The sequence below is a fragment of the Cibotium barometz genome, chromosome 24 (genome assembly GCF_041138505.1).
Source record: "Cibotium barometz isolate CiBa-2024 chromosome 24, ASM4113850v1, whole genome shotgun sequence".
Lineage (NCBI taxonomy): Eukaryota > Viridiplantae > Streptophyta > Polypodiopsida > Cyatheales > Cibotiaceae > Cibotium > Cibotium barometz.
Window position 1 is genome coordinate 42635528 of NC_141069.1, and position 17673 is coordinate 42653200.

A 17673-nucleotide genomic window follows, 5' to 3' on the forward strand; every position below is an offset into this window, starting at 1 on the left:
GGAAGGCTTCACCGGAGAAGTCTTCTGAGAAGAAGCTTGACGCAGAACGAGAGAAGCTGAAGGTCGAAAGATTCTGCAATGATTGTGGCGAGAAAGGCCACTATTAGAGGAAGTGTCCTAAGCGGACAGGGAAGAGTGCTGATTCCTCAGCCTCAGCTTCAAAGACTCCGGCATTTGTGCACTTAGAGATGGTGGACTCCGACGCTTCATCATCTTCGAGCGAGGAGGCAGTTGGCTTCACTGCGAAGCATACCCGGGAATGGATTCTTGACGGTGGTGCTTCCAGGCACATGACTCCATCCCTTGACTTCTTTCTGGATCTGAAACGGCAGTCAGGTCGCATCTTTATTAGCGACAACTCCACTATTCCGATACACAGTGAGGACCGGATGGAGATTATTCCCGACGGCAAGGGGGACAAGCATGCTTCCCGTGTTCTTTATGTCCCTGCTCTGGGTTTTCATCTTCTGTCAGTGCATGAAGTATGCAAGACTGGCTTTCGGGTGGAATTTGAGGAGCATTCGGTTGCTCTACGGGACCGTGAGACTGGCCAGGTTGTTTGGGAAGGCGGTGTGGAGAATGGTATCTACAAGCTCGCTGCACTGTCCTCGTTGACAGGTTCTCAGGTCAGAGATTTGTGGCACTTTCGTTTTGGCCACTTAAATGTGGATGCTTTGAGGCGAGCTTTCCGAGACCAGATGGTGGTTGGCTTGCCAGATGTTGGTAGTAGGCAAGGGCGTTGCAGTTCTTGCATACGACTTGTGTGGACCTCAGCAGACACCATCTTTGGGAGGATCTCTCTACTTTATGCTGCTTGTTGATGATTGTACCAGATTCGCGTGGGTCTACTTTCTTTCCCAGAAGGACCAAGCTTTTGCTCGGTTCAAGGATTGGCACGTGATGGTGGAGAAAGAGTCTGGATTTCAGGTCAAGACTCTCAAGGCTGATAAAGGAGGTGAATTCTCCTCGACTGTATTTCTCAGATTTTGTGCAGATCATGGCATCAAAAGGGAACTGGCCAATACTGGATCACCTTTGGAGAATGGAGTTGTCGAATGTAAGAACAAGACTGTGGTGGAGATGGCGAGGACCATGTTGGAGCATCGTGATCTTCCTCGTCCACTTTGGGGAGAGGCTGTGGCAACGAGTGTCCATACTCTCAACCGATCTCCGACAACTTCAGTACCCCATATGACTCCATTTGAGGCATACTTTGGCAGGAAACCTGATGTCTCGCACTTCCGTGTCTTTGGGAGTGACGCGTATGTACATATTCCGAAGAAGCAGAGGGGGAAGCTTGACTCCAAGTCCGGCACGCTTGTATTTGTGGGGTATAACTCTCTTTCCAAGGGATACAGGTTGTATGATCCAGACAGGAACGAGATTGTTGTCAGCCGGGATGTGGTCTTTGACGAGCATGTTCCAGTATCCACTGTCGAGGAGCCGCCACTTCTTGGAGATCCAGAGGAGTCTGATGATGATTCCCAAACCATCATTCCAGTTGATCAACCTCAGTCACTACAGGAGGTTGAGCCCACAGCTGGAGTAGAGCCCCCGCGACCACAGGAGGCTCCACGATCTGTTCGAGTACCTAGGTGGTTGTTAGACACCCTTCGGGAGTCAGGTGTCACGGAGCTACCCTCCGAGTGGACCACAGAGAACACCCCTCGCAGATCACATAGAGTCCGAGATAAAAGCAATACAACGGAGCTTCTTCAGGTGAACTATGCTTTGATGTCTCGTATTATGCGGGACAAAGAGCCCACTTCCGTAAAGGAAGCCCTTTCACAGGATACTTGGAGGAAAGCCATGCAGGTGGAACTTGATGCCATCGAGAAGAACCACACTTGGGAGTTGGTACCGAGGCCGTCGAAGCGGCCAGTCATTGGTGTCAAATGGGTCTTTAAGACCAAATATGCGTCTGATGGGTCGGTGGACAAACACAAAGCCAGACTTGTGGCTAAAGGTTATGCTCAGCGGCCAAGCATCGACTATGAGGATACCTTTGCACCGACAACACGGATGTCCACGATTCGGACCGTTCTTGCCCTTGCTTCTTCTCAGAGGTGGCCCGTGTATCAAATGGATGTAAAATCTGCGTTCCTTAATGGTGACCTGCAGAGGAGGTGTATGTTGAGCAGCCTCCAGGCTTTATTGTTCCAGGATCTGAAGGGATGGTTTACAGGTTACGTAAGCCTTGTATGGTCTTAAGCAGGCTCCCAGGGCTTGGAATCAAAAGATTGATTCCTTCTTTAATCGGACTGGATTTCAAAGATCGGTTGCAGATCCAAACCTGTATCTCTTTCGGGACCGCGGCATGGTCATGCTTATCATCCTTTATGTGGATGATCTCATTCTCACTGGCGGTCATGTGGAGCACATTAGAGTGACGAAGGCTGCCTTGTCAAAGGAGTTTGAGATGACCGACTTAGGCTTACTCCACTTCTTTTTGGGATTGGAGATCTGGCAGACCCAGAGGGGGTTTTTCGTCTCTCAGCAGCAGTATGTTCATGAGTTGCTTGAGGCCTTTGGGATGAAGAACTGCAAGCCTATTACTTCGCCGATGGACCCGAACACAAAGTTAACCGTTACTGATCCTTGTGAGCCAGTTGATGCCTCGCAGTGCCGGAAGTTGGTTGGTTCATTGATCTGGTTGCTGAACACCAGATTGGACTTGAGCTTCTCCGTGGGGCTGTTGAGCTCTTTTATGCAGACGCCATTGAAGTCTCATTGGGACGCAGGATTGCGGATCTTGCGGTATCTGCAGAGTACGAAGGATCTAGGACTCTTTTACACAAGAGGGGAAGGAGTCAGGCTCCAAAGTTGGAGTGACTCAGATTGGGGAGGAGATCCAGACACGAGGAGATCTACTTCAAGATATAGTTTTACCCTCGGCTCAAGAGCAGTTTCTTGGAGCAGCAAGAGGCAGCCAACTATTGCCCTTTCTTCGACAGAGGCAGAGTACCGGGCTGCTTGTGGTGCTGCTTGTGAGGTTGTGTGGCTGCGGAGGCTGCTAGGCGAGATTGGGTTTCCACAAAAGGAGCCCACAGTCATCTAGTGCGATAACCAGAGTTGTATAGCTATTGCTCGGAACCCGGTCTTCCATGCCCGGACCAAGCACATAGAGATACAGTATCACTTTGTACGTGAGAAGATCTTGGCTGGTGATATCTTGCTACTTTATTGTTCGACGGAGGACAATGCAGCGGACCTCTTCACGAAGTCTTTACCTTAGGCTACGCTCAGGCGGCACTCCAGCTCCCTTGGGTTGATTTCACAGCCAGGAGCTGAGAGGGGGTGTTAGAAGTCATCTCCTGTCTATATTTATACACCAGGGCCTCTGTTGTGGGTGTGCCCGCCCTGTATAAGGTGTTTTATCATTTTTCCTCACTCCTCGTATTTTTCCCATTTTTTTCCATGGTGTGGATGGATGCCAGATGGTTGGCAGGAGCACCTAGTGGCTGGCCGACTGTCCATTCAGCAGTCGTGTGGCTAGCCGACTGCATATTCAGCAGTCGTGGAGGTGCTGGTGGCTGGCCGACTTGCTCGTACAGTCGTGGAGGCCATTTACTGCTGGCTGACTACTGTATGCAGTCATGGAGAGCTTTTACAGCAGGCCGACTGCATGCATGGGGCATATAAATAGGCCCCATGCCCCCCACCATTGTATCATTCAGTCATTTGCGGGATCTTGTGTATAGAGAAGAGTTTACACACCTATCTCTCTGTGTTTCTTGTGCTGTCTATTTTCTGCATTCTACTTGCTCTTGTCTACCCAAGTTTGGTTATCATTTCCGCTGCATATTCTGACAGTGGGAGCCTGCTTAAGGCCATATGAAGCTTTTCTTAACTTGCATACTTTAAATTCGTGCCCCTTCTCAACAAAATCATGAGACTGAGATACATAAACCTCCTTATTTCAAGAAGGCAGTCTTGATATCCAACTAAAGGACATTCCAACCATGATGTGCTGCCTCACCTCGAAGCAGCTCTTCGGCTACTACAAGTGCATCTAGTGGATGGCCGCCTAGCATCTCCAAACATTCGAAGATATGATGGAAAGGTCTCATCACAATCTATGCCCTTCTCCTGAGCATAACCCTTTGCAACAAGACTTGCCTTCTAGCAATCAAACGTTGCCATCAACTTTACACTTTAGCTTATAAACCCACTTCGTACCAATGGCCTTTTTGCCCTAAGGCAAATTTGCTAAATACCAAGTGTCATTTTTGAGGATTGAGCCGTACTCATCCTGCATGGTCTCCATCCAATGATCATTTTCCTGTGCTTCCTCGAAGGAAACAGGGTTTCTCTTCATTGCATATACTCGCAATGATAGCGTGATCCACAAAAGAATAAGATGCATGATGAGAACCTACACATGTCTTGATAGGTAAAGGAGTAGCTAATTTGCTGCATCAGTCATTTTGGCATACTCTTGGATGTCTGTATGATTGCCCTTTCCTCATCCATTGCATCATCCATTATTGCCTCATCAATAGGCTGATTTGTGGGTTGAAATTCGAGCTGATTTTCAGCTGATTGCAGCACCTTTTTGAGCATTCATTTGTTCCACACATGGCTGCCTGGCAGGTAGAGTGTATCAAAGATGTTGTGTGAGCCTACATTTTTCTGTTTTTTACATAAAAGCATGGGTTGAACTGAGTTCTCAACAAAGACAACATCTCTAGTCACCAAAATCCACTTTGTGGCCGGATGGTAGAGTTTGTACCCTTTGCTTTCTGAGCTGTATCCCACAAAAATACATTTTACCGCCTTATCATCCAGCTTATTGCGTTGTTTCTTAGGCACATGAGCATAAGCAAGACAACCAAAAAAACACAAATGAGCCATAGAGGGCTTCTTGCCATTCCAAGCTTCATAAGGAGTAATTGTCTGCAAGGCCTTGGTGGGACATATGTTTAGCACATAAGTGGCATATATAATTGTCTCCAACCCAAAAACATGAGGCAAATCTTGGCCTTTAACAACGCAACGTGCCATCTCCATGAGAGATCTTTTCTTCCTTTTATCCACACCATTTTGGTGAGGTGTATAAGACATTGTGCATTGATGTTTTATGCCTCTTTCAGTCATATATACATAAAACGCCTTTGACATATACTCCCTTCCTCGATATGTACGAAGGGTGCCAACTTTACATGCTGACACATTTTCAGCCATAGAAACAAAGTGTCTAAAGCATGTAAAAGCTTGTGACTTTGCCTTCAATGGATACACCGAGGTGTGCCTGTAGTAGTCATTAACAAAAGTCACAAAGTAGAGATATCCCCTGATCAATGGTATCCTCATGGGACCACATATATCACTATGTATAAGCTGTAATTTATGGACAGCTCTAACTGATCCATCTTTTGGGAATGATGCCCATTGCATCTTGCCCAAAATGCACCCCACAGACATGTTCGACGCAGGCCTCAAGCTTTGGCAACTCGACACCTTCTCTTGGCTTTTAAGGCATAATAAACTACCAAAATTCAAGAGACCAAAGTAGACATGTCATAGTTCTGCGTCACTCATAGCACCTGTGGTAGTAACTGAATAAGCATTACGTGCCAATCTCTCATACCTGTCCAACCTGTGAAGCCCATGGCTTAGAGTACCAAATATTTGTCATCAACAAATTTGACTACTAGGCTTGCCCTAGCAATGGCAGAGACTGATAGCAAGTTCTTTTTGATGCCTAGCACAAATAAGACTTCTGATAGAGTGATTGTCCCACCATTTTTTGCAATGATAAGAACAACCTTACGAACTCCTTTGCCTAACATTGAGAAGTAATGTGCCTGCTAGCAACACTATTAAAGTACCAGACATGTTGATCTATCACTGGCATGCATACGTCATGGACAGAAGGATCAAAACTGCAGTGCACAATGAATGTCCAATCATCCTGTGCATAGTTCATTGACTCCTTTTCAGCACTTGGTGTGGATGCATCAGCCATAGCCATGCTTGACTCTTTCTTCTTCTACTTCTTCAGCCTTTTTCTACATTCATTGATATAATGGCCTCGCTTCTGACAATAGTTGTTCGTCTTTCTTCTTAGTCTTACCACTCCCTTTCTCGGCATCCTTTCTAGAAGACTGGACTGATTCTACCTTTGGCTTATAGCCACCTTGAGAAAAGGCTTTGCCTTTATCTTTTTGACTGGTAGTAGCAAATACTTGATCTCCCACACGCATACTAGTTCAATTTTGCCGAGATTGCTCTTCTTGCAAGAGCACTGCAACCAACTAATCGAAAGTAAGAGCATTGGGATTACTCTTCATCATGAGCCGAAGTGTGGATAAAAAATCTTGGTATAAATCCGCTAGAGCTATGAGAATAGTAGAAACCAAAGAACTGTCCGGATATGCCTCATTAGTACATGCAGTTGCTCCTTGAGATCTTTAATCCTTGTGAGGTACTCATCCATTGAATCTCCCTTATTCATATGCGTAGACTCTAATTGCTTGCACAAGTAGGCTACTCGTGTCTTGTTACGTACTTGGTAAAGCACAAGCAATGCATCCCAAGCATGTTTTACAATTTTACATGAGCAAATATGAGGAATAATGTTACTTTTTATTGAAAGTTCCACGAATGCATGTGTCTGTGCATCCCTGCCATCCCATGTGACTTGTTCTGCTATGGGAGGTGCAGAGGCGGATGCCACAGTTACATCAGAATTTGTATCACCATCCAAAGTACCTATACTATCTTGTTGTGTTGACGAGACAAGGTGTGCCTCAATGCCAATAACAACATTCCAAAGCCCTTTGGTGACCAATACATGGCGCATTATATAGGACCACAACGGGTAGTTGGTCTCGTCAAGCTTATCCTGAGCGGAAAGCATTCCAAATACATCACTGCATGAAAAAAACTAATCTCTAATACCAACTACTTGCAGGTACTGTCAATGCCCAATTGAATGCAATCAAAATGGTTGCTAGTACATCACTGATGACAATGGAAACCTGTAAAGTGTATGAAAATTGCAGAGTTTAGAGTGTGGGAATGATACTTAGCAGGAATGCAGAAACTGATGATAATGTTGACGATGCTGTTGAAGAGGAGCTCAAAGATGTGATAATGAAGATGATGACGTTACTGTCTGCACACCAAATACTACTGCCCGGAGAACCCAAAATTGGACAAAAATAGTTTGAACTGGCACTCCTCCGAGATGCTTGCAGAAACCTTACAATATGAGAACGAGTTCCGAAACATGCAAAAACTATGTTGATGTAGTTAATAACACACTATATGGTATACTTTCTCCACTTAAAAGGATATCACAATCTGAGACAATCAAAAGAGCAACTTGAGGAGAAGATGACAAGGAGGTGAGAGCCAAGTGAACCTGCTCTGATACCAATTGTTGGAGTGGAGATCAATGTAACAACACACACACAAGGAGAGAGATGGAAGCTCAATACTCAAAGTAGATTGATAAGATTGATTGAAGTACAAGGGAAGTGACATGATAAGGTCACTTACACACTCATAAGAGTGCATACATATGCTCGGGGGGGAAAACCTCCTACATCACTACCATATAAATGTTACACCTCTCTCTCTCTCACTGTGCACCTCTCATTCTCAAAGTGGATTGCATAGCCTCTTTTAGCAAAAGAGGAGACATACAACAAATTCTTTTCTATGCTTCGTACATAGAGTACATCTGTAATGCATATATCTGAACCATCTATGGCTGTGAGAACGATCTCACCAATCGCTTTGACAGGATAAGAAGAATTGTTTGCACAAGTGACTTTCGTCCCTTGTGGGGTAGTCTTCAAAGACGTAAACAAATCCCTCGTAGAGGTCATATGTCTTGAGACTCCACTGTCAAAATACGAAATAACCTGTTTCTCATTCACGTTGAGAGACATGTCCTCCTGTGATGCATCATAACTGCAAACCAAAAAAGCCCAATCATCCTGCACAAAATTAGCTGAATCTCAGCTTTGCATGCAAGAGCATTAGAAGAGTCCACTGCTAAACCAAATTCTTTCTTCTCTTGGGCCCGTCTCTTCTTGCACTCACTAATGTAGTGCCTTGGCTTTTTGCAATAATAACACTTGCCCTTCTTCTTGGGTTGATCTACATCATTTTTTCTTGGCTGTCCAAAATCAGCCTTAGACTGATGATAACCACCTTTTGTTTTGCCTTTGCCTTTGCCATGAGCTGCAAAGGCCTGATCAGTGCCATGAACCATGGAAGACTTATTCTTCCTAGTTTGTTGTTCGTGCAAAAGCAAACTCATCAGCTCCTTAAACTTTAAAGGCTCTGGATTAGCCCTCATAGACAACATAAGAGAAGTCTAGAAAGTCAAATAAGACTGTGATAATAATTGCAAAGTCTTGGATATGAGTTCCTTCTCAGGAATGACCTCATCGATATTGAGCAGCGGCTCGTGAAGATCTTGGATCTTCATAAGATGATCGGCCATATTGTCACCATCACTCGTGTCCAAGTTCTCAAGCTCTTTCTTGAGATATGCAACTCTGGCCTCATTCTTTGTGTGATACATAGTCTCAAGTACATCCCAAGCTCTCTTTGAGGTCTTGCAAGACCTGATATGCAGAATAATAGATCTCTTGACAGACAAGGAGATCAACGCCATAGTTTGGGTGGGCATCACGGGCATCCCATCCCTTCTGCACTTGAGTAGCAGCAGCAAGGCCTTTAGCCACAAACAGATTTCTTACCATGAAACTCCGTAAGGAGTAGTTGCTGCCATCAAGTTTGTCCTCTTAGGACAAAACCCCAAACACATCCGATGCATTCGAAGCCATAGATCTTGCAGAAGAAAATCTTGTCCCACACTAGTGCCAAACACACTGCAGATAGTGCCCACTCAATGCACCCAGAGGCTGCGTAGTGGCTCACTATAGCGAGTACCTGCAAGTATATGGAAGAAAAAAAAGAGAGTGTAGGGTATAAAGAATGTACTAGCAAGTATGTGCAGGAGCCAGAAATCGGCAGCAATGAGCTGGTGTAGCACTCAGAAACCTCTTTGGTGCCGATTCCTGAAGCTTGCACTAAGAACTCTGCCGTGACAGTGGGCGGAGATGGGCTGAGCCGTATCGGTGGTCCTCTTCCCACTAGTGCCGCCCACTTTTGGTGGTGAGATGGGCAGTGGGCTGACCTAAGGGGCGAGAGCTTGGGCGGCAGTGGGAGGAGCTCGGGCGGAGCTGTGGCTGAGCAAGGCATACCTGGAGAATTCTCCCAAAATCAGGCCGGTCAAAGTGCAAACGGCAATCGGGAGAATTCTGGTGTCACCACAGAGGCTTGTTGGTGGCCTCATAGTTCTAGAAGACTGTGTGCAGGGCGGTGGCTGTGCTTGACCGGCGGTCAGCGGTCAATGCTGGAGTTGCACGCTGGGCACTTGCGACACAGAGGTCCTGATGAGCTGGCCAAGCAGCAGCAACAGCTTGCGATCCAGAAGCGAGGTTGCCTTGGCACAGGTGCTCATGGCCACACAGTCTCCAGTTCCACGCAGTCTTGTCGGCGGGCAACTGAGCTCCAAATGCTGCAGGCAGGGAAACGGATTCAGAGCTCTGATACCAGTTGTTAGAAAAGAGGGCAATGGCAACGTGCAAGCAGCAACCTCACTCACAGGAGTACACAGAGAGGCAGCAATGGAGCAACAAGACATGCAGTAATAATATGCACGTAATCACATCATAATCATAAAGTGAAAGTACAACAAACCCTAAACCTCACTCACAGGAGTACACAGAGAGGCAGCAATGGAGCAACAGGACATGCAGTAATAATATGCACGTAATCACATCATAATCATAAAGTGAAAGTCTTGTCGCCGGGCAACTGAGCTCCAAATGCTGCAGGCAGGGAAACAGATTCAGAGCTCTGATACCAGTTGTTAGAAAAGAGGGCAATGGCAACGTGCAAGCAGCAACCTCACTCACAGGAGTACACAGAGAGGCAGCAATGGAGCAACAAGACATGCAGTAATAATATGCACGTAATCACATCATAATCATAAAGTGAAAGTACAACAAACCCTAAACCATAAGTGGGTGTCCTTTCACACCAGATGTCCAGGAGGAGAAAACCCAAAAGGGATAAAAAGTGCCCCTGGTAAGCCCTTGTTCACATGTGGCACTACACATAGCATATAATGCTTTCATATGTCATCTGAGCTCTATCAGGTACATCCCAAGACATCTCTGGTCCTCATACTAGTGGTCGGGCGGTTGGTGTTAAATACCATAGCCTTGGTTTTTCCCAAATTGACCATAGGTCTCTTTCCCTGCAGAATCTGTCCAACGCATCTAGGTGTTTTCACAGTCCCTCCTTTGAATCTGAGATGAGGACAATGTCATCGGCATATAGCAATATGGGCACCCCACAGCTATCCTTCCTATTCAGAGGGGCGTGAGCGGAGATTGTGCCAAGATATGTATAACTTGGAGTCACATTTACAGGCACCATGCTCAATATGACTATTGCTGCCACTGATAGATTAGCATGAGGGCATGAATGCCTCCCTAGCCTATTTGGAGACAGTGCTTTCAGGCACATTTTTAGGAACCTGGCACTAAGTGTTGGCTCTTTGACACCTTAGTGCACCCAGAAGATATGTATGGAGCAGCCGTTTGGGGACCAGGATTGGGGGAGGGTGTGTGGAGGAGTATTGAGAGGCTTCAGGTACTGATGTTGTCTTGCACGATCAGGAGTAAGCCATCGGTGCCCCATGACATAATACATGCGGAGTTTGGGGTAGCCCCACTAATCACATATGCTCTCTTCTAGACCATTACTTACATTCAGCATGTATATTCACGAACATAGTAACAAAAGAACCCTTTTCTAGCTTTCGAAACCTCAAAACCTTGAAACTTCAAAACGGTTTTTAAAAACCTCGAAACCTCTCTAGTATGGCAGTTTCGCCCAAATTTAAGTTTTGTTTTCTCCCTTGATTTTTTTGGGATTTTTTTATTATTGTTTTTCTTCCATATCCTCATCACCTTCCTTCCCTCTTCTTCTTCTGCTTCCCTCCTTCCCTTTTCCATCTTTTGCTACTTCTTTCACCTCTACTCCTTCATTCTGTTCTTCTCTCCTCTTCTTCTTGCTTTCTCTTCTTCTCCCTTGCTCTTCTTCTCCTTTTCTCTTTTTCTTCCTTCAATGTCTTAAATCTTTCCCAATTTCTACCTTCACTTCTTCAATTTCTTAAGAGTCCTTGATTGAACATCTAATCAAGCAAAATTGCCATAATGCCTCACCAAAATAAGGATGGCTTCTGGAGATGTGTGAGAAGAGATCATTTTTTCATCATTACACTATGTTTTTAAATGGCTACTATAAGTTCTTTAAGTATTTATACTTCATGAAATTATTGATTTTTTGAAACCTCGCGATTTCTTAGCCGAGAGATGAAACCTTTCGAAACAAAACTCCAAAAACCTCGAAACAAAAAAAACCTCAAAACGTGTCTTGTGACTATGCTCACAAAACATGAGTTCTATAGGGAGCATTTTTTGAGACTCACAAGAGATGGATTCTTTGAGAGCAAACTTCCTTTTCCATACCTCCAGTTCTTGCCGTAGCTTAGCATTTTCTTTTTGTAGTTCTTCGGGCTCCCTGCTCCTCTGTTGCCTCCTGCTTCCTTTTCAACTCCACTCGGGCTAGGACGTCCGAAGCCTTTCTAGAATCCCGTCCCAATTTTGTAGTCAGATCTGGTTGCCCTGATCCTCCGTCTGGATTCTCGTCTCCTCCCTTATGTGGAATTATCTGTTTGCAGGTAGGTGTGGGTGATTCCATCACTGATTTCAATTTCTCCAAATATGCCTCCCACGCCTCCTTGAGGTCTAGTGCATGTTTCTCCCACTGTTCCATTCTCGACACCTCTAGCTCATAGACCTCTGGATACTCTTCCCCATCTAGCACCCCCTCCTATGTTGTTGCATGCATACTCTGCATATCCGTTCCTCTCGTGGGATGTTCTCAGCTCTCCCAGTCTCTACTTGGAGGCGGTGGGAGGATACTATGAACTAACCAATCTCGACGTGCAAAGCATATAACATGTGGATCTGCATATAGAGGACGAGTCTCACTGAGAGAGAGATGTTATTAACATCTATGAAAGACTTGTAGGGTTTGAGACCAAAAAACTGTTACATTCCGTGTGTACAATAAAGTAGGCAGTAGAAGAACCTCATGGTCAGGGCTCATAATGTGTCTTTCCTTTCATGGACCATTTACATGGCCTCAATATCCACCACCTGTGGTGCTGCCTCAAAAGAGAGAGAGAGAGAGAGAGAGAGAGAGAGAGAGAGAGAGAGAGAAATGAAATGAAATGAAATATTGACGTCTCTAAGAGGCCATAATGGCCTATGAGACCAAAACTGAGAGTACATCTGAAGTTGGTGTCTCATCAAAGAGAACAACTAAATGAGACTAAAAAGTACAATAAACTGATTGTCTTACAGTTATAAGAACAGAATTGTAAGACTCCAGGATGATACTAAGTAGAAAATATTGGAAAATGTATATCAGGTAGATCCATGTATGCTGATCAGTTGAAGTGTTGCCCTCTCCTTAGATCAAGTATCTCCATCATGGGGTTGTCTAGAATGGAGAGGTCGTAGAAGCGAGGTAGGCGCCTCCGATGCCGAGCAGTAATGGCAGTAATGGCTCCGATCTGGCGATGGTGAGGATGTTGTGGTCGGGATTCTGGTGGGCGTGGCCGACAAGAGAGAGAGAGAACACAACGAGAGATTTAATCATTAATCATCCTCAAAAGACCCAAAGGGGCTATAGCCTATGAGACCAAAAAGTGATACAATAGTTCCATGAGAGTACTAACCCATGGAAAGAAAAGGACTCGAAAACTGAAAATGGATATTAGCTATCAAACTAGGAACATGTGTGATAAACGTAGTCATGTGGCAAGGTGCAGTGCATACATATATGTGTGTGTGTGTGTGTGTGTGTGAGAGAGAGAGAGAGAGAGAGAGAGAGAGAGAGATTATGTTTTCAAAAAGTCCCCAAGGGTCGTCCATGAGACCAAAGGGTAATACAAAAGCTACATGAAAATACTGATTCATGGGGAAAACTGAAAACTGAAAAAGAAACTAGCTACCTATACTATGAACATGTGTCAATGAAAAGGTAGCTACCTGTTTGCCAGCAGATGCAATCAAAAGAAGTCTCTGATGGAGGTCTAAGTGCACCACCGAGAAAGAAACAAAGAAAGAAAGAGATATATTAAGAGTCTATTGAGAGAGAGAGAGAGGGAGAGAGAGTTAGTTATATCTATGTCTGCAAAAAGACCCGAAAGGTCTATGAGACCAAAAAGGTCACATGGTGTGTGTCTTGGATGTTAGTGCTTCTGCTAGGGCTGCAAGTTCACTCTATGCTTGGATCTTAGCTGCAGAAGCAGGTGGGGATCTCGTCTGAGGGGCTGTGTTGAACCATACATACATCCATGGAACGTGCCCATAATCTCCCGCTCTCAATGTGTGTGTGTGTGTGTGAGAGAGAGAGAGAGAGAGAGAGAAAGAGAAAGAGAGAGAATAATATTAATGTGTTCACAAGACCCAATGGGTCTATGAGACCAAAAAGCAGTACAATGAATCCATGAGAGAGAGAGAGAGAGAGGGAGACAGAGAGTGATGTTTATCATTATTACTTGCAGAGTGAACATGCTGGCAACCATACTGAAGAGAGGAACTTGCTGGAAGAAGATGATGATGACATTTATGGTGACGAGGATGATGACGATCTAGATCCAGATGAGTTGGATGAGCTGGAGGCAAGTATTTCAAAAACCGTGTTGGAGACCTGAGCTCATTTTTGCATGGAGTTCTTTGATTTTCAGGAGTGAGGGCTCTAGAAGCTCAAGCTCAATTTAAGCTCCTGTGTTTTATGTCCAAATTAGTGGATTGCCTGCTATTCTGGATTCTAGATTAGCAGGGGTTTTGTGATGCTGAGGGTGTAGCCTTAAAATACGGACTTCCATGAAACTGAGGCATCATGATGTGTCACGGGGAACAAAAGTGGAATCCGAATTTTTAATGTGTGGCATGGGGCCTTTTTTTGAGATGTGTCGTGAAAAACAAAAACTGCCATTAGAAGTGTGTAGGATGTTTTGACACCATAAGCTTGAAGAGGGGATAAGGCCTTTGCTTTGTTGGATAAAAACTTATACTGATCTTTTTTGTTGTAATATGGAGGGATTTGAGTCAAGAGGATCATAAAGTCTTGTTTCCCTGTGGTGGAAGTGTTCGTAACTCTCTCATCTTTAAGATGACAGTGGGGATTCACTCATGATATATATACGTACAAGTATGTACAAGGGTTCTTGTCTTCAAGTTTCTTCTCAATGTTTTGTACTTTGCTTACTACCCTCCATGTTGCTGGAATTTTCACACTTGCTTCCATTATGTGCCATTGTGGTCTTCAAGTTTCTTTCTTGTCTTAATCTGTCTCCTCCTCGTACCATCTGCCCACTAGAAAGGATGTACTTTGAATGCCTTGCTGTAGTTGAGAACCAAAATTAAACGCCCACTGCATTTTCTTCTTGCATGGTGCTGGAGCTTTAGACCTTTGCACTGCCTATGTGCTAGTTCATAATCTGTCACAAGAACCAAATGGTGAAAAGGCTATTGGAGTCGATGATTTAAGTTGCATTATTTTTTAAAATGTTTTTAATAGTCAAATAATACATCATGGTTCATGAATTTCTTGAAGAATCTTGCACGAGTTGTGAATACTAGTCAACTTCTGTGTATGAAATATTCTTTTGCACGAAAGGGTTTTTGTATGAGTGGGATTTAGTGGTCCAAGACCTAAAATGGGCATAACTTTGTACTAAGTCATCCAAATATGGTAGTGTTTGTTCTCCCATTCCTTCTCATGTTATTCCATGGACATCAATGAACCCTTCAATATACATAAGCTTCATGGACATCAATGGACCCTTCAATATACATAAGCTTTAAAGTTATCCCATGGACATTAATGGACCCTTCAATATACATAAGCTTTTCATATATTACATGTGTAGTGCAACAAAAGTCTATTTTTACGTATCTTGGAAATTGGACATTAACCATTTACATTCCGTTTTAGATCATGGAAAGAGTGTGCTTGGAACTATGAAATGTACACTCACAAATCCAAACAACAAACATAAACTAAATTAGTTTATTTTATTTTTTAATTTTCTTTGGCATTATGTCAACAAGTGCTCTTGTGAACTTCTTGATCACAAAAATGATTGCAAAATAATTTGGCCCAATTACATATTATAAATCATCAAGTGTATTGTAGATTAAATATTTTTAGCGAATGCTTCAAGAGAATTAATAGTGCTTTCTTCAAATAAATAAAATGTGACGTAGGAAAGATATTAAAGGATTCCTAGTATTTCTCTTTTTGAAGGAGGGAATGGGCTTGCAAAGAAAACACCTCATTTTTCAATATGATGGAAAATAAAAAGGTGATGACCCTCACATTATTTGACATGAACATAATCAAAGAAAGGAAGAAGCACACCCAATACTTCGCCAACTATAAGAGGAAGATGAATGCAAATCTATCTTTGAAATTTCAATACTAGAGTTCCATCCAAGGATGGAATGAAATTGTGTTAGTGTTAAAATACATGGTTGAGTTCCTTTCTTAATGAGAAAATTAGTAAGAGATGGAAGGTGGAAGGAGAGCACTTAATGTGGCATGCCTCATTCTCTTTTAGTTCAACTATGTGGGCTCTTAAATTTTCATTCGTCCACTTCTACAACTCTCTCCAAAGTTGGAAATTTCCTTGCAAGAGAGAAGTTACTTATAAGCATTTGCCAGTGAATATTATGGTCCTACAGTTACGAATGTTTGAAAGAAATATAATTTGCTTCTGTACATGGAAGAATATGTAGAGAGCCATTGTAATTCTAATTCATTCTCCAAAGTTGGAAATTTCCTTGTAAGAGAGAAGTTACTTATATGCATTTGCCATTGAATATTATGGTCCTACAATTACGAATGTTTGAAAGAAAAATAATTTGCTTCTGTACTACATGAAAGAATATGTAGAGCCGTTGTAATTCTAATTCATTATGTGGAAGAGACTTTCCCCAAAGCTCTTCTAAGAAAATTATGCTAGAATGTTTCTTTGTAGCACTTTATGAAATGGGAATCATTTTTGACAAAACATAAAATATTTTAATCACTCATAATTATATTTCTCAATAATGAGGAGATACAAGTAAGATCTATTAGCATCAATGCCATGTACCTTCTCCATAGAGGGCACATACCGTGTATATGAGTACTTGGGATTCGTGGTATCCAAAGATGGAATATCTACAGACCTTGTCAAGATTTAAGCAATGGTATATTGGCCAGAACCCAAGATTATGAGAGAAGTTAGAGGATTTTTAAGGTTGACGAGATGGTTATACACAAAGATAGCCTCTCCAATAACAACTTTTCTAAAGAAGAATACCCCATTGGACTACCATGTGTCAAAGTGCCTTTAAAAATTTAAAAATTGCCTTGGTAACCAACCCTATTCTTAAGTTATCAAATTTTGGTTAACCTTTTAAATTAGTTACTGATGCCAGTGATTTTTGCCATAGGAGCAGTTTTTATGCAAGAACTATCGTGGCATATAAACATCAAAAAGATCAAGGAACTATGCCGTCCATGATTTGGAGTTACTTGTAGTAGTCTATGCCTTGAGACATTATCTCCATGATTTGGAGTTACTTATAGTAGTCTATACCTAGAAATCATGGAGACATTACGACTTGAAATTATGGAGAGTCAAGAGACTTCAATTTATCACTAATGGTAACCTCCCGTGTGGCTTAGAATTTATCGATTATCAAATTGTTGCTTGCCGAATTAGGTGTGGAATTTCCCTCGACATGCCCTCCTATGGAGCTCTAGCAGGTCGAGGGGTCTTCACACCCACTTGGTCTTTCTGACTCAACTTTGCCTCCACCACTTCCCGTCATGGCACAGTTTAGGGAGAAGAGTTCCACTTCAAAGAAGGGAAAAATGAAGCCTCAAGCGGGTTCTTTTAGAGGATGAGCAATAGGAAGACACTTCATGATGACTTAGATGTTGAGTCTGATTCAGAATCCAAGCACAAGAATCGAAAGAAGAAAGTCTAGAAGCCAAAGATAGTCAAGGAACCACAACTTGTGGCGGCATGGGCTAAGCTTCAAAGTGGAATTGAAGGAGGAGCTGGATCTGGGCTATGATTTGATGTCTAGTGTGCAAAGTATTCTAAGAAAGATCATACCAAGGAATAATGTCCACTTATTTCCTACTGTATTATATATCATGCCACCACTCATGTTAAGGAGGCTTGACGGGTACAATGGCAGACCGCAACACCAAATGAAGCCCTATGCAGGAAGCACAGGGCAAGGCCCAGAATGTGCACATAGCTCCATAGCCGATCACGGTGGTTGCAGATCATCCAGAGGAGGCCGTTCAAAGAAGACAAGGTGCAAAGAAGAGCCACAAAGTGCCAGAAGCACCATAATCAAGAGGAAAAGGTGTTGAAAAGAGCCAAAAAGTGCTAGAAGCACCAAAATGAAGAGGAAACATTAGGAACTCAATGGGTCTTTTTGGGCCCTTTAATTTGCCATTGCCTAATGGAGGTGATTAAGAAATAGAGAATAG

The 17673-nt window shown here is 43.4% G+C and overlaps 1 protein-coding gene and 1 pseudogene across 2 annotated transcripts in view; both read left to right on the forward strand.

Moving 5' to 3' along the window:
• Positions 1–14364, forward strand: part of LOC147625324 (zinc finger CCCH domain-containing protein 11-like) — a 50960-nt gene extending 36596 nt beyond the window's left edge. The window contains exon 8 of the mRNA XM_086818647.1: positions 13676–14364. Within this exon, the coding sequence (XP_086674773.1) occupies positions 13676–13825 (150 nt within the window). The 3' untranslated portion in view covers positions 13826–14364. The remainder of the gene's footprint in view (positions 1–13675) is intronic.
• LOC147625325 (secreted RxLR effector protein 161 pseudogene) lies at positions 2292–3808 on the forward strand (annotated as a pseudogene). Its single transcript, XR_015269036.1, has 2 exons — positions 2292–3523; positions 3603–3808. The product of XR_015269036.1 is annotated as a secreted RxLR effector protein 161 pseudogene (transcript).
• Positions 14365–17673: the final 3309 nt, after the last annotated feature.